The 16,901-nt window shown below is 45.8% G+C and overlaps 1 protein-coding gene across 1 annotated transcript in view; it reads right to left on the reverse strand.

Moving 5' to 3' along the window:
- The window catches only part of tbc1d2b (TBC1 domain family, member 2B), a 153,879-nt gene extending 137,330 nt beyond the window's left edge, over nucleotides 1–16,549 (reverse strand). The window contains exons 1-3 of the mRNA XM_064990241.1: nucleotides 16,035–16,549; nucleotides 7,624–7,765; nucleotides 4,128–4,308 (exon numbers count right to left, since the gene is read on the reverse strand). Of these exons, the coding sequence (XP_064846313.1) occupies nucleotides 4,128–4,308; nucleotides 7,624–7,765; nucleotides 16,035–16,373 (662 nt within the window). The 5' untranslated portion in view covers nucleotides 16,374–16,549. The remainder of the gene's footprint in view (nucleotides 1–4,127; nucleotides 4,309–7,623; nucleotides 7,766–16,034) is intronic.
- Nucleotides 16,550–16,901: the final 352 nt, after the last annotated feature.

A 16,901-nucleotide genomic window follows, 5' to 3' on the forward strand; every position in this document is an offset into this window, starting at 1 on the left:
GCACTGTGTTGTCAGACTTCATCTTACACCACTTAAAGAGATGGAGTTAGTGCTTCATCAATCTCTCTCCAAGAGGAAGTTTTTGACAGGCATATAACACCATTCATACCAGTTTCAACAGGCACTGAATACAATGGGCTGAAAGTTAGTAGCTACTTCCCCTTTAATAACCTGAGAGTCTAGGTTAGTAGCTACTGTCCATTTAATAACCTGAGAGTCTAGGTTAGTAGCTACTGTCAATTTAATAACCTGAGAGTCTAGGTTAGTAGCTACTGTCCATTTAATAACCTGAGAGTCTAGGTTAGTAGCTACTGTCCATTTAATAACCTGAGAGTCTAGGTCAGTAGCTACTGTCCATTTAATAACCTGAGAGTCTAGGTCAGTAACTACTGTCCATTTAATAACCTGAGAGTCTAGGCCAGTAGCTACTGTCCATTTAATAACCTGAGAGTCTAGGTCAGTAGCTACTGTCCCTTTAATAACCTGAGAGTCTAGGTTAGTAGCTACTGTCCATTTAATAACCTGAGAGTCTTGGCCAGTAGCTACTGTCCATTTAATAACCTGAGAGTCTAGGTTAGTAGCTACTGTCCCTTTAATAACCTGAGAGTCTAGGTCAGTAGCTACTGTCCATTTAATAACCCGAGAGTCTAGGTCAGTAGCTACTGTCCATTTAATAACCTGAGAGTCTAGGCCAGTAGCTACTGTCCATTTAATAACCTGAGAGTCTAGGTCAGTAGCTACTGTCCATTTAATAACCTGAGAGTCTAGGCCAGTAGCTACTGTCCATTTAATAACCTGAGAGTCTTGGCCAGTAGCTACTGTCCATTTAATAACCTGAGAGTCTAGGCCAGTAGCTACTGTCCATTTAATAACCTGAGAGTCTAGGTTAGTAGCTACTGTCCATTTAATAACCTGAGAGTCTAGGTTAGTAGCTACTGTCCATTTAATAACCTGAGAGTCTAGGTCAGTAACTACTGTCCATTTAATAACCTGAGAGTCTAGGCCAGTAGCTACTGTCCATTTAATAACCTGAGAGTCTAGGTCAGTAGCTACTGTCCATTTAATAACCTGAGAGTCTAGGTCAGTAGCTACTGTCCATTTAATAACATGAGAGTCCAGGTTAGTAGCTACTGTCCATTTAATAACCCGAGAGTCTAGGTCAGTAGCTACTGTCCATTTAATAACCTGAGAGTCTACGTTAGTAGCTACTGTCCATTTAATAACCTGAGAGTCTAGGTCAGTAGCTACTGTCCATTTAATAACCTGAGAGTCTAGGCCAGTAGCTACTGTCCATTTAATAACCTGAGAGTCTAGGTCAGTAGCTACTGTCCATTTAATAACCTGAGAGTCTAGGTTAGTAGCTACTGTCCATTTAATAACCTGAGAGTCTAGGTTAGTAGCTACTGTCCCTTTAATAACCTGAGAGTCTAGGTTAGTAGCTACTGTCCATTTAATAACCTGAGAGTCTTGGGAGTAGCTACTGTCCATTTAATAACCTGAGAGTCTAGGTTAGTAGCTACTGTCCCTTTAATAACCTGAGAGTCTAGGTTAGTAGCTACTGTCCATTTAATAACCCGAGAGTCTAGGTCAGTAGCTACTGTCCATTTAATAACCTGAGAGTCTACGTTAGTAGCTACTGTCCATTTAATAACCTGAGAGTCTAGGTCAGTAGCTACTGTCCATTTAATAACCTGAGAGTCTAGGCCAGTAGCTACTGTCCATTTAATAACCTGAGAGTCTAGGTCAGTAGCTACTGTCCATTTAATAACCTGAGAGTCTAGGTTAGTAGCTACTGTCCATTTAATAACCTGAGAGTCTAGGTTAGTAGCTACTGTCCCTTTAATAACCTGAGAGTCTAGGTTAGTAGCTACTGTCCATTTAATAACCTGAGAGTCTTGGGAGTAGCTACTGTCCATTTAATAACCTGAGAGTCTAGGTTAGTAGCTACTGTCCCTTTAATAACCTGAGAGTCTAGGTTAGTAGCTACTGTCCATTTAATAACCTGAGAGTCTAGGTCAGTAGCTACTGTCCATTTAATAACCTGAGAGTCTAGGTTAGTAGCTACTGTCCATTTAATAACATGAGAGTCTTGGCCAGTAGCAACTGTCCATTTAATAACCTGAGAGTCTAGGCCAGTAGCTACTGTCCATTTAATAACCTGAGAGTCTAGGTCAGTAGCTACTGTCCATTTAATAACATGAGAGTCCAGGTTAGTAGCTACTGTCCCTTTAATAACCTGAGAGTCTAGGCTTCTCGGGTTATTGGTTGGGTTATTCAAAGGCTGCTGCGGTGTTTGTCCCATAGACATATATATTATATACACAAAAGTATGTGGACAACCCTTCAAATGAGTGGATTTAGCTATTTCAGCCACACCCATTGCTGATAGGTGTATAAACTTGAGCACACAGCCATGCAATCTCCATAGACAAACATTGGCAGTAGAATGGCCTCACTGAAGAGCTCAGGGACGTTTAACGTGGCACCGTCATAGGATACCACCTTTACAACAAGTCAGTTAGTCAAACGTCTGCCCTGATAGAGATGTGGACTCTGGAGCAGTGGAAAAGCGTTCTCTGGAGTGATGAATCACGCTTCCCAATCTGGCAGTCTGATGACGAATCTGGGTTTGGCGGATGACAGGAGAACGCAACTTGCCCGAATGCATAGTGCTAACTGTAAAGTTTGGTGGAGGAGGAATAATGGTCTGGAGCTGTTTTTCATAGTTCGGCCCCTTAAGTTTCAGTGAAGGGAAATCTTAACACTACAGCAGACAATGACATTCTAGACGATTCTCTGCTTCAAACTTTGTGGCAACAGTTTGTGGAAGGCCCTTTCCTGTTTCAGCATTGTACTGCCCCCGAGCACAAAGCGAGGGCCATACAGAAACGGTTTGTTGAGATGTCCACATACTTTTGGCCATGTAGTGTATATCCACTATACTGTATATTCCTATACACTAGAGGTCGACCGATTATGATTTTTCAATGCCGATACCGATTACTGGAGGACCAAAAAAAACAAACTATACCGATTAATCACCGATTTAAAAAAACAAACATATTTGTAATAATGACAATTACAACAATACTGAATGAACACTTATTTTAACTTAATATAATACATAAATAAATAATGAAACATGTCCAATTTGGTTTAAATAATGCAAAAACAAAGTGTTGGAGAAGAAAGTAAAAGGGCAATATGTGCCATGTTAGAAAGCTAACGTTTCAGTTCCTTGCTCAGAACACGAGAACATATGAAAGCTGGTGGTTCCTTTTAACATGAGTCTTCAATATTCCCAGGTAAGACGTTTTAGGTTGTAGATATTATAGGAATTATAGGACTATTTTTCTCTATACGATTTGTATTTCATCATTCGTCCTTACACCAGATCCAGTCCTAACACCAGACCCAGTCCTTACCACAGCCCTTACAGCAGACCTTACCACAGCCCTTACACCAGACCCAGTCCTTACCACAGCCCTTACACCAGACCCAGTCCTTACCACAGCCCTCACACCAGACCCAGTCCTTACCACAGACCTCACACCAGACCCAGTCCTTACCACAGACCTTACCACAGACCTTACACCAGAACCAGTCCTTACCACAGTCCTTACACCAGAACCAGTCCTTATCACAGTCCTTACACCAGACCCAGTCCTTACACCAGACCCAGTCCTTACCACATCCCTTACACCAGACCCAGTCCTTACCACAGCCCTTACACCAGACCCAGTCCTTACACCAGACCCAGTCCTTACACCAGACCCAGTCCTTACCACATCCCTTACACCAGACCCAGTCCTTACCACAGCCCTTACACCAGACCCAGTCCTTACACCAGACCCAGTCCTTACACCAGACCCAGTCCTTACCGCAGCCACAGCCCTTACACCAGAACCAGTCCTTAACATAGCCCTTACACCAGACTCAATCCTTACCACAGCCACACCCCTTACACCAGAACCAGTCCTTACCACACCCCTTACACCAGAACCAGTCCTTATCACAGCCCTCACACCAGAACCAGTCCTTACCACACCCCTTACACCAGAACCAGTCCTTACCACACCCCTTACACCAGAACCAGTCCTTATCACAGCCCTTACACCAGACCTTACCTGATCTCTGAGCTCCAGTGACCCAGCTTGCTGGAGAAGTTGAGGGGGTTGGGGGCGTGATGGGAGGGGCCTCGGGCTGATTGGACACCCACCAGTCCGTCCGTGTCTGTTTCCATAGCGAAGTCGCTGCGTACCCTCTCCATGCTGTCACTGTGACTGGGCTTCTCAAACACAAACACATCTGAAACACAGCAGATAGTGTGTCTGTTACTAACCACAGCCACAGCTCTGACACTATATTTACTGTCTGTAGTGTGAACGACAGCCACAGCTCTGACACTATATTTACTGTCTGTAGTGTGAACGACAGCCACAGCTCTGACACTATATTTACTGTCTGTAGTGTGAACGACAGCCACAGCTCTGACACTATATTTACTGTTTGTAGTGTGAACGACAGCCACAGTTCTGACACTATATTTACTGTCTGGCCCCAGTGTAAGGGTCTAGTCCCTGTAACTTTGTCCAAAGTGTAAGGGTGTAGTCCCTGTATCTTTGTCCCCAGTGTAAGGGTGTGGTCCCTGTATCTTTGTCCCCAGTGTAAGGGTGTAGTCCCTGTATCTTTGTCCCCAGTGTAAGGGTGTAGTCCCTGTATCTTTGTCCCCAGTGTAAGGGTGTAGTCCCTGAATCTTTGTCCCCAGTGTAAGGGGGTAGTCCCTGAATCTTTGTCCCCAGTGTAAGGGGGTAGTCCCTGTATCTTTGTCCATAGTGTAAGGGTGTAGTCCCTGTATCTTTGTCCCCAGTGTAAGGGTGTAGTCCCTGTATCTTTGTCCCCAGTGTAAGGGTGTAGTCCCTGAATCTGTGTCCCCAGTGTAAGGGGGTAGTCCCTGAATCTTTGTCCATAGTGTAAGGGTGTTGTCCCTGTATCTTTGTCCATAGTGTAAGGGTGTTGTCCCTGTATCTTTGTCCATAGTGTAAGGGTGTAGTCCCTGAATCTTTGTCCCCAGTGTAAGGGTGTCGTCCCTGTATCTTTGTCCCTAGTGTAAGGGTGTCGTCCCTGTATCTTTGTCCATAGTGTAAGGGTGTTGTCCCTGTATCTTTGTCCCCAGTGTAAGGGTGTAGTCCTTGTATCTTTGTCCCCAGTGTAAGGGTGTTGTCCCTGTATCTTTGTCCATAGTGTAAGGGTGTAGTCCCTGTATCTTTGTCCCCAGTGTAAGGGTGTAGTCCCTGAATCTTTGTCCCCAGTGTAAGGGGGTAGTCCCTGTATCTTTGTGCCCAGTGTACGAGTGTAGCAGGGTAGAACATGTATCTTTGTCCCCGGTGTACGGGTGTTGTCCCTGTATCTTTGTCCATAGTGTAAGGGTGTAGTCCCTGTATCTTTGTCCCCAGTGTGAGGGTGTAGTCCCTGTATCATTGTCCCCAGTGTAAGGGGGTAGTCCCTGTATCTTTGTCCCCAATTTAAGGGTGTAGTCCCTGAATCTTTGTCCCCAGTGTAAGGGTGTAGTCCCTGTATCATTGTCCCCAGTGTAAGGGGGTAGTCCCTGTATCTTTGTCCCCAATGTAAGGGTGTAGTCCCTGAATCTTTGTCCCCAGTGTAAGGGTGTAGTCCCTGTATCATTGTCCCCAGTGTAAGGGTTAGTCCCTGTATCTTTATGCCCAGTGTACGGGTGTAGCAGGGTAGTCCTTGTATCTTTGTACCCAGTGTACGAGTGTAGTCCCTGTATCTTTGTCCCCAGTGTAAGGGTGTAGTCCCTGTATCTTTGTCCCCAGTTTAAGGGTGTAGTCCCTGTATCTTTGTCCATAGTGTAAGGGTGTAGTCCTTGTATCTTTGTCCCCAGTGTAAGGGTGTAGTCCTTGTATCTTTGTACCCAGTGTACGAGTGTAGCAGGGTAGAACCTGTATCTTTGTCCCCAGTGTAAGGGTGTAGTCCCTGAATCTTTGTCCCCAGTGTAAGGAAGTAGTCCTTGTATCTTTGTCCCCGGTGTACGGGTGTTGCAGGGTCGTCCTTGTATCTTTGTCCCCAGTGTAAGGGAGTAGTCCCTGAATCTTTGTCCCCAGTGTAAGGAAGTAGTCCTTGTATCTTTGTCCCCAGTGTAAGGGTGTAGTCCCTGAATCTTTGTCCCCAGTGTAAGGGTGTAGTCCCTGTATCTTTGTCCCCAGTGTAAGGAAGTAGTCCTTGTATCTTTGTCCCCAGTGTAAGGGTGTAGTCCCTGTATCTTTGTCCCCAGTGTAAGGAAGTAGTCCTTGTATCTTTGTCCCCAGTGTAAGGGTGTAGTCCCTGTATCTTTGTCCCCAGTGTAAGGGTGTAGTCCCTGTATCTTTGTCCATAGTGTAAGGGTGTAGTCCTTGTATCTTTGTCCCCAGTGTAAGGGTGTAGTCCTTGTATCTTTGTACCCAGTGTACGAGTGTAGCAGGGTAGAACCTGTATCTTTGTCCCCGGTGTAAGGGTGTTGTCCCTGTATCTTTGTCCCCAGTGTAAGGGTGTAGTCCTTGTATCTTTGTCCCCAGTGTAAGGGTGTAGTCCTTGTATCTTTGTCCCCGGTGTAAGGGAGTAGTCCCTGTATATTTGTCCAAAGTGTACAGGTGTAGCAGGGTAGTCCCTGTATCTTTGTCCCCAGTGCAAGGGTGTAGTCCCTGAATCTTTGTCCCCAGTGTAAGGGTGTAGTCCTTGTATCTTTGTACCCAGTGTACGAGTGTAGCAGGGTAGAACCTGTATCTTTGTCCCCGGTGTACGGCTGTTGGAGGGTCGTCCCTGTATCTTTGTCCCCAGTGAAAGGGAGTAGCATGGTAGTCCTTGTATCTTTGTCCCCAGTGTAAGGGAGTAGTCCCTGTATATTTGTCCAAAGTGTACAGGTGTAGCAGGGTAGTCCCTGTATCTTTGTCCCCAGTGTAAGGGTGTAGTCCCTGAATCTTTGTCCCCAGTGTAAGGGTGTAGTCCTTGTATCTTTGTACCCAGTGTACGAGTGTAGCAGGGTAGAACCTGTATCTTTGTCCCCGGTGTACGGCTGTTGGAGGGTCGTCCCTGTATCTTTGTCCCCAGTGAAAGGGAGTAGCATGGTAGTCCTTGTATCTTTGTCCCCAGTGTAAGGGGGTAGTCCCTGTATCTTTGTCCCCAATGTAAGGGTGTAGTCCCTGTATAATTGTCCCCAGTGTAAGGGGGTAGTCCCTGTATCTTTGTGCCCAGTGTACGGGTGTAGCAGGGTAGTCCTTGTCTCTTTGTGCCCAGTGTACGAGTGTAGCAGGGTAGAACATGTATCTTTGTCCCCGGTGTAAGGGTGTAGTCCCTGTATCTTTGTCCCTAGTGTAAGGGTGTAGTCCCTGTATCTTTGTCCCTATTGTAAGGGTGTAGTCCCTGTATCTTTGTCCCCCGTGAAAGGGTGAAGTACCTGTAACTTTGTCCCCAGGTTAAGGGTGTAGTCCCTGTATCTTTGTCCCCAGTGTAAGGGTGTAGTGCCTGTATCTTTGTCCCCAGTGTAAGGGTGTAGTCCCTGTATCTTTCTCCCCAGTGTAAGGGTGTAGTCCCTGTATCTTTCTCCCCAGTGTAAGGGTGTAGTACCTGTATCTTTGGCCACCAGGCCAGTGTGAGGGGTAGGAGAACTCCAGCTGTCCCTCTGTCCAGACCCTCTGGTGTTACTGAACTCCCAACGCTTCTGCTGCAGCTGCTGGAGCCAGTACTGCATCACCTGGCGGTTAGGGGCCTGAAACACAGAGACGCAGAGTCAGGGGGGTTAGGGGCCTGAAACACAGAGACGCGGAGTCAGGGGGGTTAGGGGCCTGAAACACAGAGACGCGGAGTCAGGGGGGTTAGGGGCCTGACACAGAGACACAGGGTTGGGGGCCTGACACAGAGACACAGGGTTGGGGGCCTGACACAGAGACACAGGGTTGGGGGCCTGACACAGAGACACAGGGTTGGGGGCCTGACACAGAGACACAGGGTTGGGGGCCTGACACAGAGACACAGGGTTGGGGGCCTGACACAGAGACACAGGGTTGGGGGCCTGACACAGAGACACAGGGTTGGGGGCCTGACACAGAGTTAGGGGCCTGACACAGAGTTAGGGGCCTGACACAGAGTTAGGGGCCTGACACAGAGACACAGGGTTAGGGGCCAAATACACAGAGACACGGGGTTAGGGGTCTGATACACAGAGACACAGGGTTATGGGTTTGGAGGTTAGGGTCAAGCCTGTAGTTGGAAGGGGACAGAAACACAGGGTTAGGGTCAGGCCTGTAGTTGGAGGGGGACAGAGACACAGGGTTAGGGTCAGGCCTGTAGTTGGAGGGGGACAGAGACACAGGGTTAGGGTCAGGCCTGTAGTTGGAGGGGGACAGAGACACAGGGTTAGGGTCAGGCCTGTAGTTGGAGGGGGACAGAGACACGGGGTTAGGGTCAGGCCTGTAGTTGGAGGGGGACAGAGACACAAGGTTAGGGTCAGGCCTGTAGTGGGAGGAGGACAGATACACAGGGTTAGGGGTTGTGTAAGGTTTAGGGCAGGATATCCTGGAGTCAGCAGTGAATCATCTGGAGGATGGGAGCAAACCATGTTTACATTTTACAACTCAAAACAAACATCCACAAAATGTTAAAACTACTAAATCTAACATTTCCTTTGCATAGAGTGTTATACAGGATGTGAGAGTTGTCTGGGGAGGACAGACTCCATGCTAGTACAGGTGGGGGAAAAGGCTGGCCCTTTCAACCTGATTGGTCTGCAGCCCTGTCAATCACCCTTCAAGTTTCCACTCATTCCAACAAAAACAGGTGTTCTACTCTGCTCGCCAGCACCTCACCTAAACAGGTGTTCTACTCTGCTAGCCAGCACCTCTCCTAAATAGGTGTTCTACTCTGCTAGCTAGCACCTTCGCCTCCAGATGAATGTTGTTTATACCTGCCCTGTGGCAGGGTAGCGTTAGAGCGTTAGACTAGTAACCGAAAGGTTGCAAGTTCAAATCCCCAAGCTGACAAGGTACAAAACTGTCGTTCTGCCCCTGAACAGGCAGTTAACCAACTGTTCCTAGGCCGTCATTGAAAATAAGAAATTGTTCTTAACTGACTTGCCTATTTAAATATAGGTTTAAAAAAAAAGTGTTTGTAGATAAGAGAAGTTGTAGTGCGGTATGCTAGCACCAGCTAATGCTAGCATTGTTTGTGCAGGCACCCTGTGCATGCTAATAAAGAGTTAGTCATTATCATTGGTGAAAGCGTGTTTGAGTGCAACTAGCATACTCCGTATGTGCATTAGGAATGTTTATATGTTACTGCTGCTATACATAGCCGTAAAATGTTACTGATTTATTAAGAGGGCCCATTGATGGGTTTCTAGAGGTTCCAGGATGTTCTATTAGAGGGCACCATTGATGAGTTTCTAGAGGTTCCAGGATGTTCTATTAGAGGGCACCATTGATGAGTTTCTACAGGTTCCAAGTTGTTTTATTTTACAGGTCATTCGGAAAGTCTTCAGGCCCCTTGACTTTTTACACATTTTTGTTAAGTTACAGCCTTAACAAAAATTGATTAAATTAATTGTTTCCCTCATCAACCTACACACAATACCCCATAATAACAAAGTATTTATTAAAACTTAAAAAACAGAAATACCTTATTTACATAAATATTCAGACCCTTTGCTATGAGACTCCAAATTGAGCTCAGGCGCAATCTGTTCCATTGGCCATCTTGAGATGTTTCTACAACTTGATTGGAGTCCACCTGTGGTAAATTCAATTGATTGGACATGATTTGGAAAGGCACACACCTGTCTATATAAACGTCCCACAGTTGACAGTGCATGTCAGAGTAAAAACCATGCAGAGGTTGAAGGAATTGTCCGTAGAGCTCAGAGACAGGATTGTGTCGAGGCACAGATATGGGGAAGGGAACCAAAAAATGTCTGCAGGACTGAAGTTCTCCAAGAATACAGTGGCCTCCATCATTCTTAAATGGAAAAAGTTTAAAACCACCAAGACTCTTCCGAGAGCTGGCCGGTCGGCCAAACTGCGCAATCGGGGGAGAAGGGCCTTGGTCAGGGAGGTGGCCAAGAACCCGATGTTGAGGATTAGAGAAGTGGAGATAATGTTTTCTACCTTCACCACCCGGGGGAGGGTCTGTCAGAAAGACCAGGACCCAATTGCACAGGACGGATGGGGTTGAGACCCAGGGCGTCAAGCTTAATGATGAGTGTTGAATGCTGAGCTGTAGTCAAAGAACAGCATTCTTACCGAGGTATTCCTCTTGTCCAGATGGGATAAGGCAGTGTGTAGTGTGATGGTGATTACATCGTATGTGGACCTGTTGGGGCGGTATGCAACCTGAAGTGGGTCTAGGGTGGCAGGTAAGGTGGAGGTGACATGACCCTTGACTTGTCTCTCAAAGTGCTTCATGATGTCAGAAGTGAGTGCTACAGGCAATAGTAATTTAGTTCAGTTCTTTGCCTTCTTGAGTACAGGAACAATGGTGGCCATTTGGAAGCATTTGTGGACAGCAGACTGGGATATGGAGAGAATGAATATGTCCGTAAACACACCAGCCAGCTGGTCTGCGCATGCTCTGAGGACGCGGCTAGGGATGCCGTCTGTGACAGCAGAGCTTAATGTCTTACTCATGTTGGCCACGGAGAAGGAGAGAGGGGGCTCGCAGTCCTTGGTAGCGGCCTCATCTGTGGCTGGTTTACTTTTTGTAGTCCGTAATTGCCTCTAGACTCTGCCACATACCTCTCGTGTCTGAGCCGTTGAATTGCGACTCCACTTTGTCCCTGTACCGATTTCGCTGCCTTGCGGAGGGAATAAGTACACTGTATATATTTCAGACATATTCCTAGTAATCTTTCCATGGTTAAATGCGGTGGTTCGCGCTTTCAGTTTGAGTTTCTGCCTGTAGGACAGTAGGAGCAAAATGGAGTCGTAGTCGGATTTGCCGAAGGGAGGGCGGGGGAGGGTCGTGTGAATTGCAGAAGTTAGAGTAGCTGTGATCAATTGTTTTGCCAGGACGCTTCCTACAGTTAATATGCTGATAGACTTTAGGTAGCCTTGTCCTTAAATTAGCTTTGTTAAAATCCCCAGCTACAATAAATGCCACCTCAGGAGATGTGGTTTCCAGTTTACATAGAGTCCAGTGAAGTTCCTTGAGGGCCGTCGTGGTATCTGCTTGGGGGTATACATGGATGTGACTATAGTCGAAGAGAATTCTCTTGGGAGATAATGTGGTCAGCATTTGATTGTAAGGAATTCTAGGTCAGGTGACCAAAAGGACTTGAGTTCCTGTTGTTACAATTACACCATGACAATTACGCCCTTCTTCTTCCCAGAGAGATGTTTATTTCTGTCGGCGCGACACATGAAGAAACCCGGTGGCTGTACCGAGAGCCATGTTTCCGTTTAGAATGTTACAATGTTTCTGATGTCTCTCTGGAAGACAATCCTTGCCCTAATTTCGTCCACCTTGTTGTCTAGAGACTGAACATTGGCGAGTAATATACTCAGAAGCGGTGGGTGGTGTGCACGTCTCCGAAGTCTTACCAGGAAGCCGCTCTGTCTATCTCTTCTGCAGCGACATTGTTTTGGGTCTGTCTCTGGGATTAGACCCAATGTCCTGGTTGGTGGATCAAACAGAGGATCCGCTTTGGGAGAGTCGTATTCCTGGTCGTTATGTTGGTAAATTGACTTTGCTCTTATTTCCAATAGTTCTTCCCGGCCTAACACTTAACACTTAAGATTTTCAGGGTTAACGATGTGAAATAATTGATTAAAAAAAACAAAAAATACAGCATAGTTTCCGAAGGACTCCAACCATTTCTGTCGGCGCCATCTTGAAATAGGGGTATTGTGCGTAGATTGGAGGAAATGTTTTATTCAATCCATTTCAGAAAATGGCTGTAACTTAACAAAATGTGAAGGGGTCTGAATACTTTCTGAACGCATAAGTGGGAACTCCTTCAAGACTGTTGGAAAAGCATTTCTCGTGAAGCTGTTTGAGAGAATGCCAAGAGTGCGCAAAGCTGTCGTCAAGGCAAAGGGGGGAAGAATCTCACATCTAGAATCTCAAATATGAAATATACACTATCGTTCATAAGTTGGTCACTTAGAAATGTCCTTGTTTATGAAAATAAATCCCCCAAAAAATGGTTCAATTTAAAATAACAGCAAAGTGATCAGAAATACAGTGTAGACATTGTTAATGCTGTAAATTACTATTGTAGCTGGAAATGGCAGATTTATATATCTACATAGACCCATTATCAGCAACCATCACTCCTGTGTTCCAATGGCACGTTGTGTTAGTTAATCCAAGTTCATCATTTTAAAAAGGCTAATTGATCATTAGAAAACTCTTTTGCAGTTATGTTAGCACAGCTGGAAATGCCTCAACTGGCAGCTTCATTAAATAGTACCCACAAAACACCAGTCTCAACGTCAACAGTGAAGAGACGACTCCGGGATGCTGGCCTTCTAGTCAGAGTTGCAAAGAAAAAGCCATCTCTCAGACTGGCCAATAAAAATCAAAGATTAAGATGGGCAAAAGAACACAGACACTGGACAGACTATTTAATGAAGCTGCCAGTTGAGGACTTGTGTGGCATCTGTTTCTCAAACTAGACACGAATGTACTTGTCCTTTTGCTCAGCTGTGCACCGGGGCCTCCCACTCCTTTTCTATTCTGGTTAGAGACAGATTGCGCAGTTCTGTGAAGGGAGCAGTGCGAGATCTTCAGTTACTTTTTATTTTATTTTTTTACCTTTATTTAACCAGGCAAGTCAGTTAAGAACAAATTCTTATTTTCAATGACGGCCTGGGAACGGTGGGTTAACTGCCTGTTCAGGGGCAGAATGACAGATTTGTACCTTGTTAACCTCCCGGTTACTAGTCCAACGCTCTAACCACTAGGCTACCCTGCCATTGGAACACAGGAGTGATGGTTGTTGATAATGGGCCTCTGTACGCCTATGTAGATATTCCATAAAACATCTGCTGTTTGCAGCTACAATAGAAATTTACAACATGAACAACAAATCAAATCAAATTTTATTTGTCACATACACATGGTTAGCAGATGTTAATGCGAGTGTAGCGAAATGCTTGTGCTTCTAGTTCCGACAATGCAGTAATAACCAACAAGTAATCTAACTAACAATTCCTAAACTACTGTCTTATACACAGTGTAAGGGGATAAAGAATATGTACATAAGGATATATGAATGAGTGATGGTACAGAGCAGCATAGGCAAGATACAGTAGATGGTATCGAGTACAGTATATACATATGAGATGAGTATGTAAACAAAGTGGCATAGTTAAAGTGGCTAGTGATACATGTATTACATAAGGATGCAGTAGATGATATAGAGTACAGTATATACGTATGAATATGAGATGAATAATATAGGGTAAGTAACATTATATAAGGTAGCATTGTTTAAAGTGGCTAGTGATATATTTACATCATTTCCCATCAATTCCCATTATTAAAGTGGCTGGAGTTGAGTCAGTGTCAGTGTGTTGGCAGCAGCCACTCAATGTTAGTGGTGGCTGTTTAACAGTCTGATGGCCTTGAGATAGAAGCTGTTTTTCAGTCTCTCGGTCCCAGCTTTGATGCACCTGTACTGACCTCGCCTTCTGGATGATAGCGGGGTGAACAGGCAGTGGCTCGGGTGGTTGATGTCCTTGATGATCTTTATGGCTTTCCTGTAACATCGGGTGGTGTAGGTGTCCTGGAGGGCAGGTAGTTTGCCCCCGGTGATGCGTTGTGCAGACCTCACTACCCTCTGGAGAGCCTTTCGGTTGAGGGCGGAGCAGTTGCCGTACCAGGCGGTGATACAGCCCGCCAGGATGCTCTCGATTGTGCATCTGTAGAAGTTTGTGAGTGCTTTTGGTGACAAGCCAAATTTCTTCAGCCTCCTGAGGTTGAAGAGGCGCTGCTGCGCCTTCTTCACGATGCTGTCTGTGTGAGTGGACCAATTCAGTTTGTCTGTGATGTGTATGCCGAGGAACTTAAAACTTGCTACTCTCTCCACTACTGTTCCATCGATGTGGATAGGGGGGTGTTCCCTCTGCTGTTTCCTGAAGTCCACAATCATCTCCTTAGTTTTGTTGACGTTGAGTGTGAGGTTATTTTCCTGACACCACACTCCGAGGGCCCTCACCTCCTCCCTGTAGGCCGTCTCGTCGTTGTTGGTAATCAAGCCTACCACTGTTGTGTCGTCCGCAAACTTGATGATTGAGTTGGAGGCGTGCGTGGCCACGCAGTCGTGGGTGAACAGGGAGTACAGGAGAGGGCTCAGAACGCACCCTTGTGGGGCCCCAGTGTTGAGGATCAGCGGGGAGGAGATGTTGTTACCTACCCTCACCACCTGGGGGCGGCCCCAGGAAGTCCAGGGGAAGTCCAGTACCCAGTTGCACAGGGCGGGGTCGGGACCCAGGGTCTCGAGCTTGATGACGAGCTTGGAGGGTACTATGGTGTTGAATGCCGAGCTGTAGTCAATGAACAGCATTCTCACATAGGTATTCCTCTTGTCCAGATGGGTTAGGGCAGTGTGCAGTGTGGTTGAGATTGCATCGTCTGTGGACCTATTTGGGCGGTAAGCAAATTGGAGTGGGTCTAGGGTGTCAGGTAGGGTGGAGGTGATATGGTCCTTGACTAGTCTCTTAAAGCACTTCATGATGACGGAAGTGAGTGCTACGGGGCGGTAGTCGTACTGTATACACACACACACACACACAGAATATTCAGGTTTGACTGCAAGATTATTCTTACAACAAGGCCCAACTATGTACCATAATGAGGTGTGAGAGAGCCACTGCTGAGCAGTGTTGCCAACTTAGCGAATTTGTTGCTATATTTGGCAAGTATTCAGACCCCTCTCGCGACACTTTTTCAAAAAACGACTAGCGACAAATCTCGCGACTTTTCTTGGTGTTATTGGAGACTAACTTGAAAGCACATATCGTTCTTACTCTTCTCAACGAGCAGCGGGTGCTGGCGTGGGCCCCACCCCAGTCCCAAAGCACTCACAGGCGGCCCAGTCCTCACGCAGCAGTCCCTCCCAGCTGCAGTCAGAGCAGGAGATGTTCACCCCTCCGCGTCTAGACTGCAAATGAATCCCGTATGCAGGAAGCAGCCGCTGGCTGATCCCGCCCTGGCTTACATTCAGGGAGGGATGTAAATGTAAAAAACAAAAAAAACTAAAATTGTTTTTTTCAGTCAAATAAAAAACTAAGTAACTCCGCCAGTGTCTCTCTTTTGGGTCACTTTTGCCAAGCCCGGATGAAGGAGGGTTGAAATTGTGACATTAAAGAAACAAGAATGGACAGAAGAAAGTTCATTTGTATTTCTCAACATATTTAGGGTGTTTTTTTACTCACTTTTTGTCTCTCCCACACATTACGTTACGTCCCACGTCATTCAACAGGCTACGTTACGTCCCACGTCATTCAACAGGCTACGTTACGTCCCACGTCATTCAACAGGCTACGTTACGTCCCACGTCATTCAACAGGCTACGTTACGTCCCACGTCATTCAACAGGCTACGTTACGTCCCACGTCATTCAACAGGCTACGTTACGTCCCACGTCATTCAACAGGCTACGTTACGTCCCACGTCATTCAACAGGCTACGTTACGTCCCACGTCATTCAACAGGCTACCTTACGTCCCACGTCATTCAACAGGCTACTTTACATCCCACGTGATTCAACAGGCTACGTTCTATTCTGTAACATGAGATGCAGTTGACACATTGTAACAGCACAGACTAATAACAGTTTCCCAACATATTGTCACTTAGTTGCCATGTACCAATGCATGCAGACCATACTTCCTAAAACTATAGGCCGTATTAAAGGGTGTGTCTAGAACTACTTGTTGTGCTAGTGACACTGTGAAAGATAGTTATATTCACTCACCATGACATGCATTTAACACCAAACTTCACGTAACTATAGAATTGTAAACAATGTAGATTATATTTACCTTGAGTACAAACTCCTTCCCCGCGGTGCGAATCTCAAACTGCCCCTCATCCCCCTCCACATCATAGCTGAAGCTGGCTTCGCCTATCGTTATGTGTCCCAGCGGCAAGGCGTCTTGGGGAGTCTTGAAGTAATACAAATAACATTTCCTCTCGTCGTACACAAACCAGCGGAGTTTAAACCCCCGCAGCGGCCCTTTTCCAGCGAGTTTAGTTAAATAACCGCATAGTTTCGCAACCGGGTCCTTCAGTGATTCGGGTTCGCCTGCGTCCACCGAATTGGAGGCCAGAACCCGTAGGTCTCGTGTAGAGTTCTCTTCTCCGCCATCCTCTTCGTGCATCTTTCCCCAACTTTCTTCGTCTTGGCTTGCACCAGAGCGGACGCACGGTCACAGATGATCCATTATACTGACCAGATACTCAAGTGGCCGCTCTAAAAATAAAAATATATGTCTTAAAAAATGGAAGGCAGTCCAGTCCAGGAAGGAGACAAAATTAGGTGGGATCATTCAGAATTGTGAACCTAGCGACATTAAGGTCAAGTGAGCATAAGGCTACATTTCAAAATAAAAGTCACCCTGAATGGGTTTTTTTCACGATTTACTTGACGTTTTTCTAATTTAAATCACAAAGGTTGTAGATAATTGACTTAAACATACATTTATTAAAGAAAAATATTAATATTATTGAAATCAATTAACAAAGATCGATTTACTGTATTTTTTAATACTATAGTGATAAAACAATAACACAATGCCAGAGCTGTTACTGGAAGTATTGATGGTTTTAAAATACTTCAAATCAAATCAAATCAAATTTATTTATATAGCCCTTCGTACATCAGCTGATATCTCAAAGTGCTGTACAGA

The sequence above is a fragment of the Oncorhynchus masou genome, chromosome 15, assembly GCF_036934945.1.
Source record: "Oncorhynchus masou masou isolate Uvic2021 chromosome 15, UVic_Omas_1.1, whole genome shotgun sequence".
Classification (NCBI taxonomy): Eukaryota; Metazoa; Chordata; class Actinopteri; order Salmoniformes; family Salmonidae; genus Oncorhynchus; species Oncorhynchus masou.